General features: G+C 36.4%; 1 protein-coding gene across 1 annotated transcript in view; it reads right to left on the bottom strand.

The window, feature by feature from the left end:
• Window positions 1-18,639, bottom strand: part of Prosbeta3 (proteasome subunit beta type-3) — a 144,891-nt gene extending 126,252 nt beyond the window's left edge. The window contains exon 1 of the mRNA XM_090374676.1: window positions 18,492-18,639. Within this exon, the coding sequence (XP_090230802.1) occupies window positions 18,492-18,494 (3 nt within the window). The 5' untranslated portion in view covers window positions 18,495-18,639. The remainder of the gene's footprint in view (window positions 1-18,491) is intronic.
• Window positions 18,640-22,945: the final 4,306 nt, after the last annotated feature.

The raw sequence follows: 22,945 nt of genomic DNA, 5'->3' as shown, positions 1-22,945 counted from the left end.
AATGAAACCCAGTGCATTTTAGGGGGGGGGGGGTTACCATTTTTTCTCATACAAATCAAAAACAAAATTATCAACTTAAAAAAATATGGAATATGAAGATATACCATTATATTTCTGGAGAGAGATTTATCAATTTTAATTAACTTATAAAAAAATATCAAATTATACAGAGTTAAGGGAACTGCCCTGTGTTTTCATTTCATTTTATCCATTTTTTTAAGACAGTTGGATTTAAACTACTTAGTTAATGCAATGCAGTGCAGAACACTGCCCTCTCAATGAGCTGCCCCAGTATTTCACAACTTCTAAACAAATGATATCCTTAAAAGTTGTTATGCCATCATTTATTTTAAGAATGAGACAATGGCTAAATAACAGATTAGCCTTTTGACACTGTCACTACTTCCCCAAAAGGTTAATCTGCCAATTATGCTACTTTCAAACACATTTATTTGAAATGAGTGGAATAACAGGCAACTTATTATTAAAGTGAAATTAAGATCTTTGCATTAACAAAGCAGTTTAAATTCAACTGGTCATAAAGGAAATGTCCTTTTGTTCCTGAAAAAGTCTCTAATTTTCAGAAAGAGTAGTCTCAAGTAAATGATTTGTAGTTGTGTGAGCCTTTGTCTTTAAAAATCATGGGACGCTTTCGGGAACAAATATTTCTCAAGACTAGTGGTAATTATAGGGAATGTCTCCAGAAACCAAGGATATCTGCTAACTTTAATTTAGCTATGAACTGTTTTACAGACTAAATGAGTTCTACTAGATACATACAGTGGCAGACAAAAAAACTGTATCACTTGTGAATTTTTCAAATAATGTTTTGCACTGCATTGTGGGTTGCAAAAATGTTCGAAGTGCATTGTGGGTTGCAAAATGTCCGAAATGCATTTGTTAGATGGGATATTTATCTCTGTGAATGAAATCCAATAAAGACTTCACCTGATATATCTAATTGCAATAAATATCTTCCCAAAGGGTAAAATGCATAATTAATTGAATTATGAGAAATCATGCAAATGGCAATCATGACAACCAAACATACATTTTATTGAATTTGTGTGTACAAACTGAAATGACAACGTAATAGTATTATGAACTGTAAATCAGCAAAATAAGTCCTCAATATTTTGTTGTTCCTCCTTGAGCTGCAATTAGTCTAAATGAACTGGCATAGAATTAACTTATGGATATACGGTTGCCCAATTTTGTCATACCACACCCTTACAATGCTCTCCTGCAGCTGAATCTTACTTGTTGGCTTCTTCTGAGAAATTTTAGATGACATTATATACCAGTAATTTTCAATAGGGTTCAAATGTGGACTGTTGCCAGGTCAATTCAACACTGTAATGCCAGCATTTCTGAGGCATGACTGTACCTTAACGGAGAAAAACGAGGGAAAACATTGGTGTATGTTTCAAGAAGACAAACTCATCATTAAAACTAAATAGCATAAAACTTACCAATTTTTCTGTGTGGCAAGGTGCTGAGTCCTGTTGAAAAATGCAGTTTTGGAAGTGTGGTGATCCCTAATAAAGGGTTTCAGGCACTCCTCCAAGATAGCAGTGTAGGTTTCTGCATTCACCATTCCATTAATATACTTAATTCGCCTCACCCTTTGCTTGTTATGCATCCCCAGACCATCTGACCAGCGGGGAACTTTACAGTTGGTGTTATGCAATAAGGATGGTCATGCAGTCAGGATGGTATGTCTCCGATTTTCGTCTTCTGACATATTGCTTCCCATCTGAGCCATGCAGGTTGAATTTCAATTTGTCAGAAAAGATGACGGTGGTAAAATCTATTGCTCATTTTGTCCAATATCCCATTGCTCTTGTTGCTGGTATGAAAGTTTCACGACACAAGGTCAACTGTGGCCAATATGTGTTTGTCAGTGTCATTATGTTCATTTTAATGATTTAGGATGGATATATCAGAGTCCATGAAACATGCATTTTAGCCCAAGCAAGTCACTTCTTCCTCATTTGTTGAGTCAACTAAGGTTTCTTCTTGGGCAGATAGGCATGCAGACCACATTCTAAAAACAGTCTTGGATAGTCCATGCACTTGTTTCAACGCCAGAGGCCATCTCAAAGTCCAGTTTTAGATCAGGAGCAGTAGCATGGCGATTACGAAGGGCATAGCCATTTCAAATATTGATTTTGGGAAGGCGTAGTCACTCTCTTACTGCCTGATCCAGGTCTTTTCTTCACATCACCGGTTTCACGCTTTAATTTCAGCACCCAGGATTGACTGGTGTCAGCCTATTTTATCAGCAAAAGCACACATAGAAAGCCCTTCCTAGAACAGAGCAACAGCTACACTTTTTCTTCTTGGTGTCAACTGAACATATGGAGCCATGCTTACACTTCCGCAAAACACAGTACCTTTCCAATGACATATTTATAGAAACGGCTGATGCAATACCTTGCAATTTCTGTCTGATGCAATACCTTTGCTTTGCAACAAACAAAATGACCAATCAAACAATATCTTATACGTTTCACTACAAATGTTACTTTTTTTAAGGTGATGCAGTTTTTTGTCCACCACTGTATGTGGTGTATAGAGCAGGGGTGGCCAACAAGTCAATCGCGGCTTTAATTTCTGTTGATCACGACGAATTTTAAATATATATAAAAAATAGATTAGTCAAAATCTAAATGTTATTATTATTATTAAGCATTTGCATCCCACTGCATATGCTTATCACAAACCCATTGAACGTGACTACTCGTCGTCACACAGCCACTAGGCTTGTCTAGTGAAAATTCACACAGTTGCATTGTGCAGAGCATAGTGTATGTGTTGAATTCTTATTTAGCTTACTTAATATTAATAACTGGACAGCACTTATACATCAATTTAATACCCTTCAATTTAAAATGAATGCTACGAAAAAGAGTAAAACATCACTTTCACCAAGAGAGGGAATTAGAATACTTTTTTGTAATGATAAAGAAAAATGTTTGATTTGCAATGCTTCCGTGGCTATACTCAAAAAAAGGAAATTTAGAAAGGCACTTCAACGCACTCCATGGTAAATACCAATCGGATTTTCTGCCCAATAATGACCTTCGTTTAATTTAAATTATTCTAACTTAAATCCAGATTATTTGAGCAACAAAATTTCTTCATAACACCTAATTTACAAACTAAAGCAATAACTGTAGCATCATTTAAACTGAGCCATCTTCTTGCACAAAAATGCAAACCATTTTCTGATGGTCAAAGATGCATTTTTAGAAATAACAGATTCTCTTTTTTGAAAATTTTAAGAACAAAAATGAAATTAAAAGTGCTCTTCAAGATCTGCAATTGTCTCGAAATACTCCAATGCAACGCATCAAAAAAATGAGTGAACAATTGCATGCTTATATTGCTCATTGTGTGTCCTTTCCTTTATAACTGGATCTACAGATGTCAATGATACAGCTCAATTGCTCGTTTTTATTTGTATGGCCATCGATTCTGGCAGAATCATCATTTCGATGATTCTGCCAGTAGAGAAGAAATGCTACCTGGTTTCATTAAAAGAAAGAACTAAAGGTCTTGATATATTTAATGCATTCAAAAATTTTATTGAAAAAATTAAATTACCACTATTCAAGCTCGTATCAATAACAACAGATGGAGCTAAAGCAATGACGGGGCATATTAATGGATTCATCACATTGTGCCAAAAGGACAATGAATTCCCACATTTTTGAGTTATCACTGTATCATCCACCAACAAGTGTTAGCCAACAAAAGATTAAATACTAAAAGTGTTATGGACATAGCTTTCAAAATTGCGAATTCTATCAGAGGATAATCTCTTCAAAGGAGACTTTTCAAAATGCAATCGATAAAAATGAACCAGATCTGATATTACACACAGATATGAGGTGTCTGAGTTGGAGTAAGTTTCTACAGAGATTTTGAAATTTGTTGATCAAAGAGATGATTATCAGCAGCTACAAGATACGGAGTGGTTGTGTGATTATTTCTTTTTTGATAGATTTTTACCAGTAAATTAAGTGATCTGAATTTGGAATTACAAGGAAAAAATAAAAATGTGGGTGATGATTAGTAGTATTTCTGCATATAAATATCAATTTTTGGCAACGGCTAAGGATCTCAAAGGGAAAAAAAATCTATCATTTTGCAAATATGCAAGATCATTTCCAAAAATATCCTGTTTTTGAATTTAATAGTGAGAAATATGTTTCTGAAATTGAGAAAGTTGTGGATGATTTTAAAACCAGATTCAGTGATTTTAAAATAATTGAAGACATTGTTCAATATATTTCTTATCCATTAATGTCGACTTAGATACGAAACAAATTGCAGAAAAAAAGTTGCTGAGATTTTTCACATGGAGAAAATATTACTTGAAAATGAAATTATTACATTGAGAAACAATATCTTCCTAAAAGCCAGATCATCAGAAAAAAGACTTTCGGGAATATGTTTGCCAAGAAAAGTACCCAAATATAAAAAAATGCAGGGAACCTTTAAATTCCTGTTTTGGTTCCACATATCTATGTGAATCGGCCTTTTTAAGTGTATTATTCATTACCTTTTCGTATTTGAAACAAACAAAGAATCACTCTACTCTTATGGACTTGCATACAGAAGATTCATTATGGTTGGCCTTATCACAGTATATCCCTAATTTTGAAAGCTTGGCAGATGACATGAACACACAAACTTCACATAAATTAAAAATTTATATATGTATGAATTTAAAATAAGAATTCTGAATTGTATTTAATTCGAAAATTTATAAACATTTTGTAAGCTTTTGCTATTGAAATTTAGTCCAATCACACAGTATTTTAAGACATTCTATAATTTATCTAATAAAACATTTGTGTTGATTAACTTTTTTTAACCATGTGCAATTAAATTCTTGAGTGGTAGATTGCATCACAAATTAAGTTGGCCACCCCTGGTATAGAGGTATGACATAAGACAGAACACAATATTCAAAACAGATAAAATGTTTTGCCTGATTTGAAAGCAACCCCACAAAGAGAAGAAACTCTTAAGAGACAGGCAATTGTTTATATAGCAAGCATGACAGCGAACAGATCATAAATACAATGAGTATGCTTAGCGTTCATAATGCGGCTTGCGTATCCTATCTGTAGCAATCATTATTAGTTCCACAGTAAAATTTTTAAATGATAGTCATAACTTTGAATGGGATTTCCAAAAAACAGGTAACATGTTTACCAAACCATATGCCTGACTGCTTTTTTTTTTTTTTTTTTTACATTGAGACTAATTCTGAAACTATATATACCATTTATGCAGTTTCTCTGCCATGCAACTTAGTTTAAATTAAAAGATTAAAAAAATGCAAACAGGTTTTTCTTTCCAAAACTCCAGAAGATATAAATATGTGCAGTATTACTAATTATTACTATTATTAGCTATATGATGCAATGAAGCCTGAGGCTTATGCTGCACCAGCCAAAAAAAAAAATTCCCGAATTACCCCTAAGAGAGAGAGAAAATAGAAGGGAATCACCAAGAAAGAAGAATGATGATATCTAGATAAAAAAAAAAAAAAAACTGCCTTAAAACCAGGCATTTTTTTTCCAATATAAACCTGTTTTGTAAAGGTTGAATTTCCATTTGGGTATGGAAATTCCCTGCTCGTGGAACTTTCCATAAATATGGTTGCCGTGCATTATTTTAAATGTGTGTAATTTAAACACGCATAAAGTAAGAAGTTACTGTATTGATGAAACATTGTTTCACCAGTACTGTAACCATCAAAATGTTATAGGGTATACCATTCCAGCATTTATAATCTTATTATGAAGTACAAATTTAGAAGGATTAACTATCTCAATGGTACCCACAATAATTAGCTAGACAATTAGCCAAGACCTGTGTTATTTTCAACATTAACTGTGGAGGTAATTTTGCCACTGGTAATTCAATTATATCGTTCACACGATATAATTGAATTATATCGTGTGAACATTCACATGATATAATTCAAAATAAATATCTGGCTATGAAGGGAATGAAATATGAATTTCTATGGAATATATTTACTAACTAAATATGCATGACCTGTGAAGTTCTAACTTCACAGGTCATGGATATTCCCACTGATCAGTGGGAATATCTGAGAACTGCTAGTATGTAAGAGAGGCAGTGGCAAAATTACCTCCGCAGTTAATGTTGAAAATAACACAGGTCTCGGCAAAAATTGGCTAGCTAATTATTGTGGGTACCATTGAGATAGTTAATCATTCTAAATTTGTACTTCATAATAAGATTATAAATGCTGGAATGATATACCATATTACATTTTGATGGTTACAGTATTGGTGAAAAATGTTTCATCAATACAGTGACTTCTTACTTTACATGTTTAAATTCCACAAATTTAAAATAATGCATGGTAACCATATTTATGGAAAGCTCCATGAGCAGGGTAGTAAATACCCAAATGGAATTTCAACCTTGACAAAACAGGTTTATATTGGGAAAAAATGCCTGGTTGCACTTATTTCCATTGCTGAAAAAGACTATGCCTGGTTTTAAGGCAGTGAAAGATCATGCTAACACTTCTGTTTGGTGCTAATATGGAGGGTCATAAACTGAAATCTCTGTGCATTTAACCACTATCAAAACCCTCGTGTCCTTAAAGGTTACAACAGGTCATACATGCCTGTGTACTGGTACTCAAACCCTAAAGGGTGGATGACTGCTGTTATTTTCAGAAGTTATCTTGGATCTTAGTTACAACCAGAATTGGAAGTGTATTGCAAGCAGAAGGAATTCTGTTCAACATCTTACTTATTCTTGGTAATGCCACAAGCCATCCACCCAGTATTACTGATGTCTGTTCCAATATTTAAAGTGTTATTTTCCTAGCAAATACAACCTCAGCTTATGGACCACATTTGTGATTAACTCTTAAGGCTGAACACTGGCCCACAAAGCATGCAAGGATGACAAGTATGACCACTCAACTCAGCTAGCCAAAAGGATATAAAATTGTTGCAGAGATCAAATTATTTAAACGGATATTTAGCCAGTAAATATATTCCATAGAAATTCATATTTCATTCCCTTCATAGCCAGATATTTATTCTGAATTAAATTGTGTGAATGTTCACTACGGAGTTGTGAGAAAGGAGATAAAGATGTCTCAAGAGGTGCACAAGAATTTCACAAATCTATGATTTTCTTCTATCGGTTTGGTGGACTCATGCCAAGGCAACAAAGGCATGTAAGTATTTTACTGTAAATTTCATGTATTCTATATCAGTTTGTCTAATTTTCAGAAATAAAGTCTGTTTCCAGGAGGAAAAACCTTTGCAACTCTTTTCCAAGAAATTCTATGACAATGTATGAAAAATGCACATAAGTCATCCTGTCAGATGGAATCTGAACACTGGCCCACAAAGCATGCAAGGATGACAAGTATGACCACTCAACTCAGCTAGCCAAAAGGATATAAAATTGTTGCAGAGATCAAATTATTGCACTAGCATTTATGACTTCAGAATTTGCTCTGGTATATAATTTTATCATTCATACAATCATTTAGGCAAAAATTGTTTTAAATGGTGCACTTTTTAATTCTTTTTCTCTAATACTAAATGGAAAGTTACTGCTATGGAAAAAGGAGTAGTTGAGTGGGAGAAGACAGAACAGTTATCAATAGTGGTGAGTTATAGTGGGCTGAAGAGATGTTTTTCAAAAATTTGCAAGCCCACTGTTGAAATGATATTTATTTTACAAATTAAATCCTGAATTCAATTATTATGATTCTGGGGTGTAATCATGGTTGTCTTGTATTTGTCAGCTATGTTTGTTTAGCATGCAGATTTTACAGAATTCACCATTTTTCAGCAAGCAGAAGAAGAAGCCTATCCAAATAGTCTTTTATCCCACTAAGTGGTAGGGATAAGTGTGCAAGTGAGATAGGCCGATTTGTGTACGAGGATAAGTGCAACAGAGAAAGTAATCAGTTGAGTTTTTGCACCGTGGAGAAGTGTATTGCTCATTACCAAGTATATAATTTTTAAAGCACTTTTTAAAATTTATTAGCCATGAAAAAGTCTAATTTATTATTATTATTTTTTCTTGGAAAAGACAAAATAAATAAATCTGCTTCTACGTATTCTGCCAGCATAATGGAGAAAATTAATGTTCGTAGTGAAGTTATTTCGTAAAGTAATTCTACAAATAAAGTTGATAATGAGGATATTATAAATGATCGCTGTGTTAGTTATGAAGCGGAACAGCAACTTCCTGATCATTGGAATAAGAAACAAGCAATTTTTTTTTTTTAAACTTGGTAAAAATGGGTATACATCCAAAATGGAAAGTTGGGTCATTCTGTTTGTGCTAAATATAAAAACTTGGGTGTTAAATAAGAAAAACATTGTCGTGGTTCAAAAGAATGGATGGAAATTAATGTAGGGCCGAATAGAAAGAATAAAAATAGCAGACTTTATGATAAAACCTATCCATTAAAGATGAGTTAGTGGTGCACAAAAGATTCTTAAAAAAAAAAAAATGAATAATCACAAAGGCATATGCTGCCAAATGTCATTGACAAAGTGAATGATAAAGAAATTTGAATCACTGCCAAAATTTTTAATTCAGTGTACAGTCTCGTAAAAAGAAATTGGCCAATGTCCGACTTGCCAGCTGAATTGGAATTAGAGTAAAAATGGTGCTGATATAGGAGTTTCGCTGCATTAAAGATTTTTGGGCATTAGAATTGCAGAACATATTTCAAACAAAATAAAAAAAAGGAAATCTTTACTAAAATAATAGAAAATAATGCCAAAATCTACATAATAACACTAGCAGACAATTTTAAACTTTTTTTCGATAACATGAATGAAATCAACTGATTTTGACTAAATTGCATGTGCCGAAAGCGAAAATTACAGCAGAAAGATTGTAGCATGTCACATTTTCATGTTATGGCTTCATGCTCCTTTTTCCAAAAATTGTGAATTTTTACTTATCTAAATGTACTTGACTGCTTCTCTTGTAAATTAATTGCTAAAATAGAAATAACGACCAGTAAACATATCATATGGATAAAAAATAACATATTTAAACTTTATAAACACCTATTTGAATTTAAGTAAGCAATTAACCCAAAAAAGTGGAGGCAAAAAAAAAGGAAATCTTACTACTTAGTTATTTTTCTCTCTTATGAGCAGAATGGTCCTCCCATATCAGACACCAGCAATAGTCAGTCATCATTCCTGGATCCCATTATCCTTGATACCTCTGTGTGTGGATAGCTTGGTGGAACTGTTTCCTCCTGTTTATCACTGACAGATCCCAAGTTGTTCGGAAAGAAGTCCAGGTACGAATGTAGGAAGTGATTGTTGACTGATTCAGTGACATTCAGCATTCCAACTTTTGATAGTTATGCAACAGTTCTTCTATTAACTCTTTATAGTTCTCTACTTTTTTATTCCCTAAAACCCCACTAACTACAGCTCTGAAGGATTTCCTTGCAGATAATTCAGTGGTGTTAAGTTTAGTTTCAAAGAATTCATCCTTTAAAAGCAGTCTATTTGTGGGCCAACAAATATACCCTCCTTCAACTTTGCATCACTAATTTTTGGAAACTGGCTTTTAAGTACTCAAAACCTTCACTATTTTTGTCCAGAGCTTTTACAAAATTTTTTGTGAAACCCAACTTAATGTGCAAAGGTGGGAGAAGCACCATTACAGGTTTCACTAAAGATGTGCATTTGATGTTGAGTTTCCCAGGAGCATATTCTTCACCGAATGTTCGTAGCCTTTCTTTCACAATATAATGATGTTCTACTGCTCGACTATCCCATAAACACAGGAAACAACAATACTTAGTAAAACTACCCTGTAGTCCAAGCAACAAAGCGATTACTTTTAAATCACCACAGTTTTACCAACAATATTTCTTATAGTTTAAGCCATTTAATAGTAATGACATGCTATCATAGGTTTCTTTCATAGCCACTGAATGAGCCATTGGGACCTACGGTTTGATATTACCATTCTGTAGCAAAACTGCTTTTAAACTGAGTTTAGAAGAATTGATGAATAATCAGGATTGTGTTCAAACCCTAGTTCATCCATCAATCTGTTTACATCTTTGCAGACACAAAGAGAACCTTCCATTTGATCATAACCCACAAACTTTTCATTTTAGTTTCTAAACACATAAGTCCTCGTGGTTTTTGCAAATTCCACTGTTGCAACCTAGATCCTAGTAACTCAGCCTGTTGCTTTGGAAGATTTAAATCCCTAACTAAATCATTACGTTCACTTTGCTCAATTAAGTATGGGGCTTTGTCATTTTCAGGATTGTAACTAGGATCAGCAGGTATGGGCTCTAGCGACTATTGCTCTTGTTCCGGAATAGTGATTTCTTCACTAGGTGGAGGAATAGGGAGTTCCAGTGTGTGTGTGTGACACTGGTCTTATTGCAGATGAAAGGTGGAGTTATTTTATTTTAACTCTATTTTTCCTTGAAACTCTTTAGTAATTGTGAGGCAGAAATAACAATCTTCGAAGTGACTTGGTTCTCACCATATCATTGGAACAGCAAAAGGCATTTTAGAATTGTTCCCCTTTATCCATTCAGTCGGATTTACATAGCACATTATACATCACATATGTAGTGCCCACCTTTTATCCTGATCACCCACATAACCAAAATAAAAATAATAAGCTTGTTTCACCTTGTCTGTGATTGATCGACATTGTGACTTCACTGTAAATTGTGCACAAACATAGCAAAAACTGTTTGGCAAATTAACACATGCACTGCGTTTTTGCTCCATTTCACAAGACCAAAACGGAACTTTAACACACCACAACCTGCCACTAGATCTTACAAATTGAAACTAACCCCAAAAATGTACATTTAAGGGCTAAAGACAGCTTGTCCTTTCACAGAGGCACCTGGCAGCCAGAAATACAGCAGGGTCCAAACTTGCTAGTGCAATAAGGATTATAGCAATATAACTCAGTGGTCACTCCTCAGGGCCATAAAACTAAAGAGATATTAGAATACCATTAAACAACACAGGTGTCTTTTGTTACAATAAATTCGACCAAGAAAAGGTACAAAGTGCGATGCTGGACAATTTTGTCGACTCTAAAGCCATTTTATGTTTTTTTAAACTGTTTTTGCATTTTTCTAAAAAAATGTGATGTGATAGAAACTTTTTACTGTCATATTCATAATCAGCACATGAAAAGTAACAAAAAAAATGCTTACTTTCAATCATGTTAGCAAAACCTTGTTGACTTGTCTAATCGATAAGTCTACAACATTATCAGGGGTACTGGATGTGGCCGACGAAAGTCAAAGTGGAGGATGGCAATCACATCCTTCACTTCTGTTGAAGTGAAGGATGTGATTGCTAGCCGTGTGTGGCCAGAAACTGCAGGGCGTGATTGGTTCTGTCGGAGTGAAGGACACGATTGCTCCTCCATTACTTGTGATACATGATGAGTTACAGGGAAAGGCTATGTGAAGAACATGAACTGAGAATAATATGCAATTAGAAGGGAAAAACTCTTATAGGAAGGGTCATGTTTTTAATTGATTTTAATTTTTGTTTAGTGAAAAAAAGGATAGGTTAGTTAAGCCACTAATTTGGGACAGATTCACGCAAAAGAAACGTGGGTTTTTTGATAGATTTTCATTTTAGTGAAAAAAAAAGAATAGGTTAGTTAAGCCACTAATTCAGGAAGGATTCAAGGAAAAGAAGTGTTTTTAATAATTTTCATTTTAGTGAAAAAAAAGATAGGATAATTACGTCAATAATTCGAGATGGATTAAAGCAAAAGAAGTATGGGTTTTTTGATAGGCTTGCATTCTAATTTATAAGTTCATATCTCCTTTGAAAACTTACTACATTTTTGACGAGTCAAAAGTATTTTACAGAGAAATGTTGCTTCATGAACAAAAGGTCATGTGATGTTTTTGTGCTTTGTCGTTCTGCGACTGGCTGATTATTGGGAACAAGTACTTTGTTATTTTAATTTTTGATTATTTGGTAGTGTTTGTGAGTTTAGTGGCAAGTTCATTAGTTCTTCATTGTTGATTGATGTGGTTGCAATCATGCTGGTGCAGTGAGTTTTTCTTTGTTTGCTTTTGTTTCTACGGCCTGCTGCTGTGATTTCTTTGCTTTCCTGTGTTTGCTCTTTGTTTAACCCTAATGCGGGGAGTGAGTGCAAAAATGTCTTTTGCAAAATGATGGTTGTAAATGTGTCACATGACCTGTGTGCTGCCACGGTTTTTTGTGTAACTGGTCACATGACAGAAGGGGAGGAGCGATCATCATTAATTTCCAATGTTTGTTGGCCATGCTGACGGGCACCGGATACTGAATTTTACCCATTATCCAAACAAAGCGTCTTAATTATTTACCTAAGTGTTAAACTTGCTGAGCCAAGTATGATTTTTATAAATCTTATTGAACTAGAAGACAACTGCTGAATTGCTAGTGCAATTACAGCTCTAAACATCTATGGTTTTTCTGAAAAATATTTAAAAGAAAAATCTTATTGGATTTTCTTCCAATGGTGCTAGTGTAATGCTAGGGAAAAAGTCTGGTGTTTTAACCAGACTTTTACAACAATTTCCAAACATCATTATTTGGAATTGCCTGGCTCATCATTTGAAATTAGCAATAGATGGTTCAATAAAAATCAAAGTGAATCATTTTGAAATATTTCTAGATAAACTGTATGCATTAAATTTCCTGGACGGGGATATATTAAGCCATTCCATATTTCATTAATTTCACAGAAAGCAAACGTAACAGCTGACAGTTACAGGCTCCGCAAAAACGATAAGTGTTTGCCTTTTATTTACATGATTGTTGTTTTATATTGTACTTAATACGTAGTCATATAGTTATAGTTACGCTGGTTATTTTTTATTTTAATTTGGATAAAGAGGTTTTGTGGATTTTACTTACGATAGGTAAAACCGTTATTTTTGTTCGATTTTGTAGCCATTGTTTTTGTATATAGGGAATTCAAAGTTTTTGTAGGGAATTCAAATTTTTTAATTGAGGTAGCTCTAACGCATAATTATATAGTAATACGCTTCACTGTTTCTATTTCATAGTTTCTATTCAAATACTACTGACATTTAATTTATTGATTTTATTAATTTAAACTACCATGCCCCGAACTAGAGCAGCAAAGCAACGGGCACAAAGTGGCAGGAGTGTTGTGACTCGGGGGAGAACTGAGGGGGGCGATTCTCCAACGCGTCACAGCCTAAAAAAATGTGCAGCTTGTGAAATGTTTGCCGAACTCTCTGGAACGGAACATGATATTGCCATGGGGGATGTCTTTGTGTGTGCGCGATGTAAGGAGTGTAAGGAAATCAGGCGACAGCGTTGTTATGGGCCTATATGAGAGTTTGAAGGACAGGGTGGATGCCCTCGAAGGAAATAAATTGAGGGGCCCATCAAGCTCTCAGCTGCCCACATCAATGCCAGAGCTTGCACTTGGTCATCACGCAACACAGCGGCAACCCCCAAGGCAGAATGCGCTGGTCCCACAGGAACTATTAGTTGTTGGTGACTCTATTGTCAGGGAAACGGGGAACATGCTATGTAAAAAGGATAGGTGGAACAGGACCAGGGTATGTCTGCCAGGGGCAAAGGTTGATGACGTTGTAGAGCGGATATCATCTTTCAAGGGCACAAAAGGTGATATAGTTGTACACGTTGGCACTAATGATATTAAGAGTAGGAGACCGGCAGAATTACTCAACAAGTACAGGTCACTGTTGAAAAAAAGCAGAGAATTAGGGTTGAATTTGAAAGTGTCTGCAATTCTGCCCAGACACGATAGGAGGGAGTATATGATGAGAGCCTTGTCGATCAATTCGGCCCTGGAAAGATTGTGCAAGGCTCAAGGGGTAGAATTTTTTTCAGCCTGGACTGTACTTGTTAACAGGAGAGATTGCTACTACAGGGATGGGATACACTTAAATAGAAAGGGTGCAAGAATATTTGCTGATACTATCGAGGCAGTGTTAGGTGGGTCGGAAAACTGCTAGCTTGGGGGGATACAAAGACTAATAGTTTAACAGTAACCGCAGGCAGAGGTGAAGGTGATTCTTGCACAACTTCTATTAGAATAAGAAGCGACCTGGAGCGAGGGGTGTTGGGGGTTTCAGGGACGGATGGCAGTCATCCTGGAATAGTTGGGTATATGGGATGTGTTAGGGTAACAAGGAATAGGCATAGGAGCATGTATGCTTGCATGTATACCAATGCTAGAAGTATAGTAAATAAATTTGATGAATTTGAAGTGTTGGTCAAGACATCAAAGGCAGATATTGTTGGGATAGCAGAGACGTGGTGTCACAAAGATATAAGGAATGCAGAACTGGAATTTGGTGAGTACAATGTGTACAGAAAGGATAGACAGGACAGAAAGGGAGGAGGTGTTATGCTGTTAATTAAGAAAAACATAAAATCAAAAGAAGTGCATCCAGTTGATATAGATGGACAATGCACTGTTGAGTCAGTTTGGTGTGACATAAGCACTGCAAAAGCAAAAATAAGAGTAGGAGTGTGTTATAGGCCTAATGACTCGAATGAGTACAATGAACAATTGTACAGAGAAATAGAGTGGGCCAGTAAATCAGAATGTCTTATAATGGGGGATTTTAACTTCCCAGATATTGACTGGAACTTGTGGGTTGGTCACTCACACACTAGTCAGACTTTTGTGGATTTATTGGATGATCGTTTTCTGCAGCAGCATGTTTGAGAGGCAACCAGAGAAAGTAATACTCTTGATCTGGTTATCAGCAGTGATCATTCGTGTATTAAGAACTTGCAGATAAAGGAACCACTAGGTGGCAGTGATCACAGTGTGCTGAAGTGGGATTTACTCAAAGAGGTAACTACCGTCAGGGGTAAAGGAAAGGGTTTTTGGTTCCGTAAAGGGGAGTACAGTGGTCTCAGACAGTTTTTAAATTCTGTACAGTGGGATCGACTGACGATGTTACAAACAGTAAATTCTAAGTGGGAAGCATTCAAGGAATTAATCGTGGAAGCTACTAGACTTTTCATACCGATGAAGAAATATTGTTCAAGGTTTAGGCCTAAATGGTTATCAAATGAACTAATGAGACTCGTGACAGAGAAGAAAAATGCATGGGATGCATATAAATTATCAGGCGACGCAGAAGCCTGTAGCAGATATAAGCTAGTCTGTAATCAGGTCACAAAGGAGGTTCGGCAGGCAAAGGCGGATTACGAGAAATCTTTGACAAAAGATGCTAAGAAAAACAGCAAGGATTTCTTTACTTATATAAACTCTAAAAGGAAGGGGCTGAATATGATTGGTCCACTTGACATCGATGGTTCGACTGTTGATGATCCTGCTCAGATAGCAAACAAACTGAATGAGTATTTTGCATCTACATTCACACGTGAGGAATCATTACAGTTTGAAAATGGAAGAAGGTTATCAAATTGTAGCAGTGTGCTTAATGATTTTGTAATAACTGAGAGCAAAGTGGAGGAGAAATTGTTGAAGTTAAACATAAGAAAGGCACCTGGGGCGGATGGGATCTATCCAGTTATATTAAAGCAGGCGGCAAAGCAACTAAGCAAACCCTTAGCCATAATTATGAGAGCATCCTTGGATTCAGGGGAGGTTCCCACGGACTGGAGATGTGCAAATGTGTCCCCAATTCACAAAGGAGGTTCGAAGGGTGACACGAATAATTACAGACCAGTTAGTTTAACTTCTGTTCCGGGTAAAATAATGGAGTCACTGGTTAAAGATGCATTGCAGGATCATCTAGACAAGACTGCAGCAATAATTCAGACACAGCATGGGTTTGTTAAGGGAAAGTCTTGTCTGACAAATTTGATTGGTTATTATGATGTGGTCACAAAGGAACTGGATGCAAAAAATAATTTTGATATCATATACTTGGATTTCAGGAAAGCTTTTGACACTGTTGCGCATGGAAGACTACTGTACAAATTGGAGCAGAATGGTATTAAGGGTAAGTTGCTACAATGGATAAAAGGATGGTTAAGTGGGAGAAGACAGAGGGTGGTAATCAATGGGTGCTGCTCTTAGTGGACTAATGTTATTAGTGGAGTCCCACAGGGTTCGGTGTTGGGTCCACTGTTGTTTTGTATATTTATCAATGATATTGATGAAGGTATATCAGGCTTAATGTCGAAGTTTGCAGATGACACGAAGGTTGGCAGTGTTGTTAATGACAGTAATGGCAGTGTGCTACTGCAACAGGATCTAGATAATTTGGGCAGATGGGCTAAGAAGTGGCAACTGAAGTTTAACCTTGACAAATGCAAAGTACTGCATATGGGTAGAAGTAACCCCAGAGAAACGTACCAACTGTGTGGTACTACACTTAAGGTGGTAGAAAATGAAAAAGACCTGGGAGTAATTGTGCAGTCAGATATGAAGTTTTCTGAGCAATGTAGACAGGCTGCTAGGGCAGGTCATGGGGTTTTGTCAATGATATATAGGAATTTTGCTAGCAGGGAAAAGGAGGTGATTGTCCCTCTGTATAAGGCAATGGTCAGGCCATGCCTTGAGTACTGCGTACAGGTCTGGAGGCCTCATTTTAGGAAGGATGTAGATTTGCTTGAGCGTGTACAGAGAAGAGCAACACGATTGGTGAGGGGAATGAAGGGATCCTCTTACCAAGAGAGGCTTAAGTTCTGCAAATTGCAGTGGCTGGAGACTAGGCACCTGCGCGGTGATCTGATTGAGGTCTATAAGGCCTTGAATGGGTTGAGCACGCTGAATTCTGATGGGATCCTCCCACTTGTTCAGAATACGAACCTACGGGGACATAAGTTCAAATTAAGAAAGGATAGATGTAGAATAGATGTGCGGAAATTTGCCTTTAGCCAGTGGGTGGTTAATTGCTGGAACAAACTTCCATCTGTCGTTGTGGAAGTTGATAGGTTAAATAAATTTAAGGAGGAACTGGACAGGCAATTGGAGGGTATGGTGTTATTTTTTTTTTTTTTTTGGCTGATGCTGCATAAGCTCCTACACTTGCTTTCTTGCATCAAGTGCCACTACTACTACTACTACTACTACTATAAAGCATCAGCCAAAAAAAAAAAAAAAAACCAAAGTTTGCAAATCCATTCCTTCTAAAAGTTTATCCAGTTCCTCCTTGAATTTATTTAAGCTATCGGCTTCCACAACAACAGATGGAAGTTTGTTCCAGCAATTAACCACCCGCTGGCTAAATGCAAATTTCCACACATCTATTCTACAATTGTCTTACCTCAATTTGAATTTATGTCCCCTAAGGCTCATAATTCCATGAGAATTCAGCATGCTCAACCCATTTAAGGCTTTATACACCCCAATTAGATCACCTCGCAGGTGCCTAGTCTCAGCCACTACAATTTGCAGAACTTAAGCCTCTCTCTTGGTAAGAGGACCCCCCTTCCTTCCCCTCACCAATCTTTTTGCCCTTCTCTGTACATGCTCAATCTTGTTGCCCTTCTTTCTACATTCGTCCTAAAATGAGGCCTCCAGACCTGTACGCAGTACTCAAGGCATGGCCTGACTATTGCCTTATACAAAGGGATAATTGCCTCCTTTTCCCTGCTAGTAAAATTCCTGTATGTCATTGACAATACCCCATGACCTGGTCTGGCATCCTGTCTGCATTGCTCAGAAAACTTCAAATCTGATTGCACAATCATTCCCAAGTCTTTTTCATTTTCTACCACCCTAAATGTAGTACCACTCAGTTGGTACATTTCTCTGGGGTTACTTTTACTCATATGCAGTAGTTGAAATTTGTCAACGTTCAACTTCAGTTACCACTCCTCAGCCCATCTGCCCAAATTTTCTAGATCCACTGTCTTTACTGTCGATAACAACCAACCCTTTTATCATCTGCAAACTTGGACATTAAGCCTGATATACCTTCATCAATATCACTGATAAATATACAAAACACAGTGGGCCCAACAATGAACCCTGTGGAACTCCACTAATAACATTAGTCCACAAAGAGCAGCATCCATCCACTGATTACCAGTCTGTTCCTACTCAACCACCCTTTCATCCATTGTAGCAACTTACCCTTAATACCATACTGCTCCTCTAACGATGATCATACTCGGACTTTTGTCGTTTTATCTACAAAATAGCTGAATAATTCTAAATTTACTACTAATGTTTAAATATTTCATTCTCCTTTAATCATTACTCGAGAGGGCTGAAACGTGTCTTCAAATATTGGTATCTTCTGCGACTTTTTTTTTAATTTTTTTAATTCGAACAATTCAAGATCAGAATTGAAAAACGGAACAGCAAAGCTATTAGTTTAAAAATGTTCAGCTTAATTTTTATTTGACCGAAAGGACAGCGTATTAATAAAAACTACCAACACTTGTAGACACAAAGAGAAATAAAGTCGTGTAGTCTTTAATCTATGCAAAGTAACGTACCATTTTCCAGACGTTCAGGTAATAACAAAAAAAAAAAAAAAAAACCGTTAACTACCACATAAGAGTCACAAACCACTAAAATTCTCACGACTCATACATAAAACAGTCACAAACGACTAAAATTTTCCCAACTCATTCTCGTCCCTCTACGAAGCGACACCTATCCTCACATTTGAAAATCTAATACATATTCATTTAAATTGGAATCTAAAATGAAAAAAATAAGAAAACAGAAAATAACATAAAAAAAACAAGTTTTTCAAAAATATACCATAATTCTGATAAGGTTTGCCCCTGAAATATAAAATGCCTCATTTTAAAAAAACGTAAAGGCCACACCTTATATTTTATCGGAATTGAGGTATATTTTTGAAAAAGTTGTTCTTATATTATTTTTTTTCTTATTTTTTTTCATTATTTTTTATGAAAAAAAAAAGTAAGATGGAAAATTTATGTGAAAAGATTTTTACCAACAAAAAATCTTTAAAAAGTGCAAGGCACACAGTAGTAACATAACTTACTTCTCTGTAATGCAATGATAGACATCAAATCTTGCACTCTTTATGATGAAGGAAACAACACCGACACAACAACGGAAACAAAACGGTAAAGAGGGACTTTATTCAAAATTAGCAACATAGTACTGGCTGCCAGGATACAGATGCATCACAAAGATGGAACAAAGGGAAGAGGTGGTCCTCAATAGGAGATATGGCTACCCCTAATGTAGTTGCAGGCTTTGCACCACCTGTCCATACTTAGAACAATGTTGTTGATAAGTTCTTGCGGTAACATCGGCCGTTCCTCTGTTAGCGCCATCTTCAGCTGGTGAATATTTTCTGGTGGGTGTGCACATGCCGCTAGGCGTCTCCCCAGAGCGTCCCATATGCGTTCGATGGGATTTAGACCGTTGGAACGGGCAGGCTAATCCATACGAACAATGTCCTCACTTTCCAAAAGCATACCAACAGCTACAGTGCGATGGGTGCGGCGTTATCATCCATAAACACGAACTCGGGGCCAATGGCACCTCGGAACAGACGGGAAGGATTACCTCAGTAGGAAAGGATTACCTCAGTACAGTAGAGTGCACCGGTTACAGTACCACCTTCCAGTATCTGGAGTTGTGTACGTCCATCCAAGATAACATATATTAACAACTTCAACCCATACGTGCCCCAGGGCCTGGCCCCATAGGCACTAATTCTCAAGGTTCAAAGACCATGTATACAGCCTTTGATTTTAAAGTATGTATTCATAATCAACATAATAATAATAAATAAAATAAAATAAAATAAAAATATATAAAAATAATAATAAATAACAATAAATCTTTCTAAAATTTCCAATTAAATCTTGGTTCTCTCTTTCCTTTCTTCCTTTTCATCTGTCTTCATCCAACATGGGATATTCCTATTGGAATATTTTTTTTTTTTTTTTTTTTTTACACGATACACACTGGCCTTACCTTGACAGAGTCTGTAAAAACTGAACAGACCAACGAGGTGGAGATGAACTTCTGTTCTAGGAGCCGCCCATGCAAAAACACAAAATAAAAAAAAAATAATAATAATAAAAAAACTCAGGGACCGCCCCGGGCGGAAAAAAGCTCTAGCTACTGTATAGAATCATTCTGAAATTCTGGAAATAAACTTAAAATTCGAAATCACAGTAATCGTATTCTATCACAATAATAAAAAAAAAAGGAAAAATTATATTTTTTTAAAAAATTATACAAATTTATGTTTCCTTGCTTTAAGAAATGCGAATTTATTAATTATTTCATTTATGTTTATTTTTTCCAAAAGGTCATTTTCTATTGAAATTATTGCCAAATTGGAAAGTCGTTGTTCAGACATTGTCGATCGTAAATAATTTTTGATTAATTTTAAAAAACTCCGTTCACCTAAGGCAGCTAAAACTGGTAAAGTTAGAAAAATTCATAGTGCAACTATTACATTTGGAAAAGTATTTGTAAAATCGTTTTTAAAAATATAATTGTAACAATTAAAGTGGAGTAATACAGTATCTTTAATGGTAGCGAATAAGAATTTCTTCATACAGCTTAAGGGTAGTGAAGAAGAATTTAAGATGCATTAAATATGAATTATTTGTTTCATTCACTATGTTTGGTTTTTTGTCTAATCTGCTGTTTGCTCACTCTCATAATCCAGAATCTGAAAATTACCCACGTCAGAGGCCCAATTACAATCAGAACTTGTGAAGCTAATGATTATAGAACAATTTTATCAAGTAGGGAATTTGTTTGCGGCATTCAGTGCACCTTCACAAGGTTCTTCGTGTGTGCCATATTTGGGAAAACCACATCTACATGCAGAGACTTACAGGTCTGCGCAGGGCACCCCGGAGACTCACATCGGGTGAGTATGGGCTTGGCAAACCCAGAGTCCTGAGCTGGATATCATCATTCTTCTCTTTCTTGGTGATTCCTTTATACCTCTCTCTCTCAGGGGGTTACTCGGGAATTTTTTTTTTTTTTTTTTTTTTTTTTGGCTGGTGCAACATACGCCTCAGACTTCCTTGTACCACATTGCTAATAATAATAATAACAATATCTCTCGTCGCTGAAATTTACACAGACGGCCATTCAGGCGGCCTGCGCTACATAAACACGCTCCGGTTTGACTGCACAACCTTGGCGTGTGCAGGCAAGCCTTATAGAAATGAAATTGGTAGTATTACCGCCAAATTTGGATCCACTAAAACTGCAAATAACAGAGCTCATATCACCAAAGAGTCAACATTCGTATTCACATATTTATAACACTCAAACAGATTCTGCAATAATATTAACAAAACTGAATTCCAGTTATAAACTATTATTAATACACGAAGTTTTAACCATTGAATGATTTTCCGACTGAACCTCGCACGATGTTCAGGTAAAATTTCCGGTGCGTGCTAAGTCAAGTGGACCCAAATTCGACGAAGTCCGGACGGTCTGTGACGGCCAAATCCTCTGCTTGCACCTTCACGATGGTGGGACTGTTAGTAATCCTGGGTATAACCTCCATGCAAAAGTACGTGGTGGGTGACCATCCAGGTGTGAACCAACGTAAGCAGGGGTCGAGGTGTGGCGCCAACACCACATGGAGGAAAGCCGCCCCTCTATGTTACCAGGCAGTACTAGGTGGTAGATGACTCTCATCAACCATTGCAATACCACCACTTTACTTATTGGAGACTTGAAGTGGTGGAACCCATGTTTAGTCTCTAGACCTAAGTTCCGGTCAACCCTTCCCTATCCCTTCCATCAAGCAGTATGATTGATGACTTTTGAGGTTATGATGAACATCGTGGCGAGATCCAATATTCCTTACATTTCGAGGGTACAGCTCTAAAACGATGTTCGCAGGCCGGCCGCTAGTTAGTACACTGCACCGAACCTATCGGTAACTCTAGGAGGCTTCCAGATCAGCTAGTGTATAATCTTGCTACCTCTACTTTGCCAGACAGTGATTGGAGGGAGTCCGAGTAGTGTGCATGCAGGGAGCATTGTCAAGGCCCCTTTATGTCAAGGATCTGGGTATATTAACCTCAGGGGCTCACATCTGGTGAGTATGGGCTTGGCACACCCAGGGTCCTAAGCTAGATATCATTATTCTTCTCTTCTTGGTGATTTTCGTTTACTTCTGACGTGTTTTCTTTCTTTTTCTCTCTCTCTCTCTCTCTCTCTCTCTCTCTCACACAGGGTAACTCAGAATTATTATTTATTTTTTTTTGCTAGTGCAGCAAAAGCCTCAGGCTTCCTTGCACAATATGGCTAATAATAATAATAATATACTTACCATGTCCAAATATTTCATTACTTCATACAGCATGTCCCACCCAATTTTTCTTACTATTGAATACACCATGAATTGTCAAACTAATAGAGCAAGCTTATCTGCGAAAAGATCTAAACCTCCCAAGCACTTCCTAATTCATTTCACAAATATATGTGGTCTCAATTCTATTCTTAACAATGTCCATTTCCACTTGCAGTCTGCCAAACCCCTTTTACTTTTTCTGACAGAATCTCAGTTATTTTTTGATTCAACTACTGCTCATCTCAGATGTCCAAGTTATTCGCTGTATGATCCCTTTCGCCTCAAAGGTGTTACTTGTGCATATATCCGTTCTGATATTTCCTGTCAGAGACTTGGCAATTTGGAATCTCCTGTCTTTGATCTAATTTTTGGCTTAAAATCTCTTTACCTCATTGTGTCAAATTCATCTGTTTTCTCTACCGTTCTCCCAACTCCACTAATCACTTATAGTTCTTTGACTTCCTCTCTTTGCAACTTGACTTTCTCCAGTTCAACTTCCCTAACAGTGAGGTAATTTTCCTTGGTGATTTTAATGTTCACAACTCCAGCTGGCTTCCGTTTCTAGTCACACCGACTAAGCTGGTCGAGATGCTGAGGCTTTTGCAATTATTAATGACCTTGCAC

This window comes from Mastigoproctus giganteus, chromosome 1, assembly GCF_048544385.1.
Source record: "Mastigoproctus giganteus isolate SK-2022 chromosome 1, ASM4854438v1, whole genome shotgun sequence".
NCBI classification, from domain to species: Eukaryota; Metazoa; Arthropoda; class Arachnida; order Uropygi; family Thelyphonidae; genus Mastigoproctus; species Mastigoproctus giganteus.
Note: the sequence above shows the minus strand (reverse complement) of the source record. Positions and strands in the feature narration are given on the sequence as shown.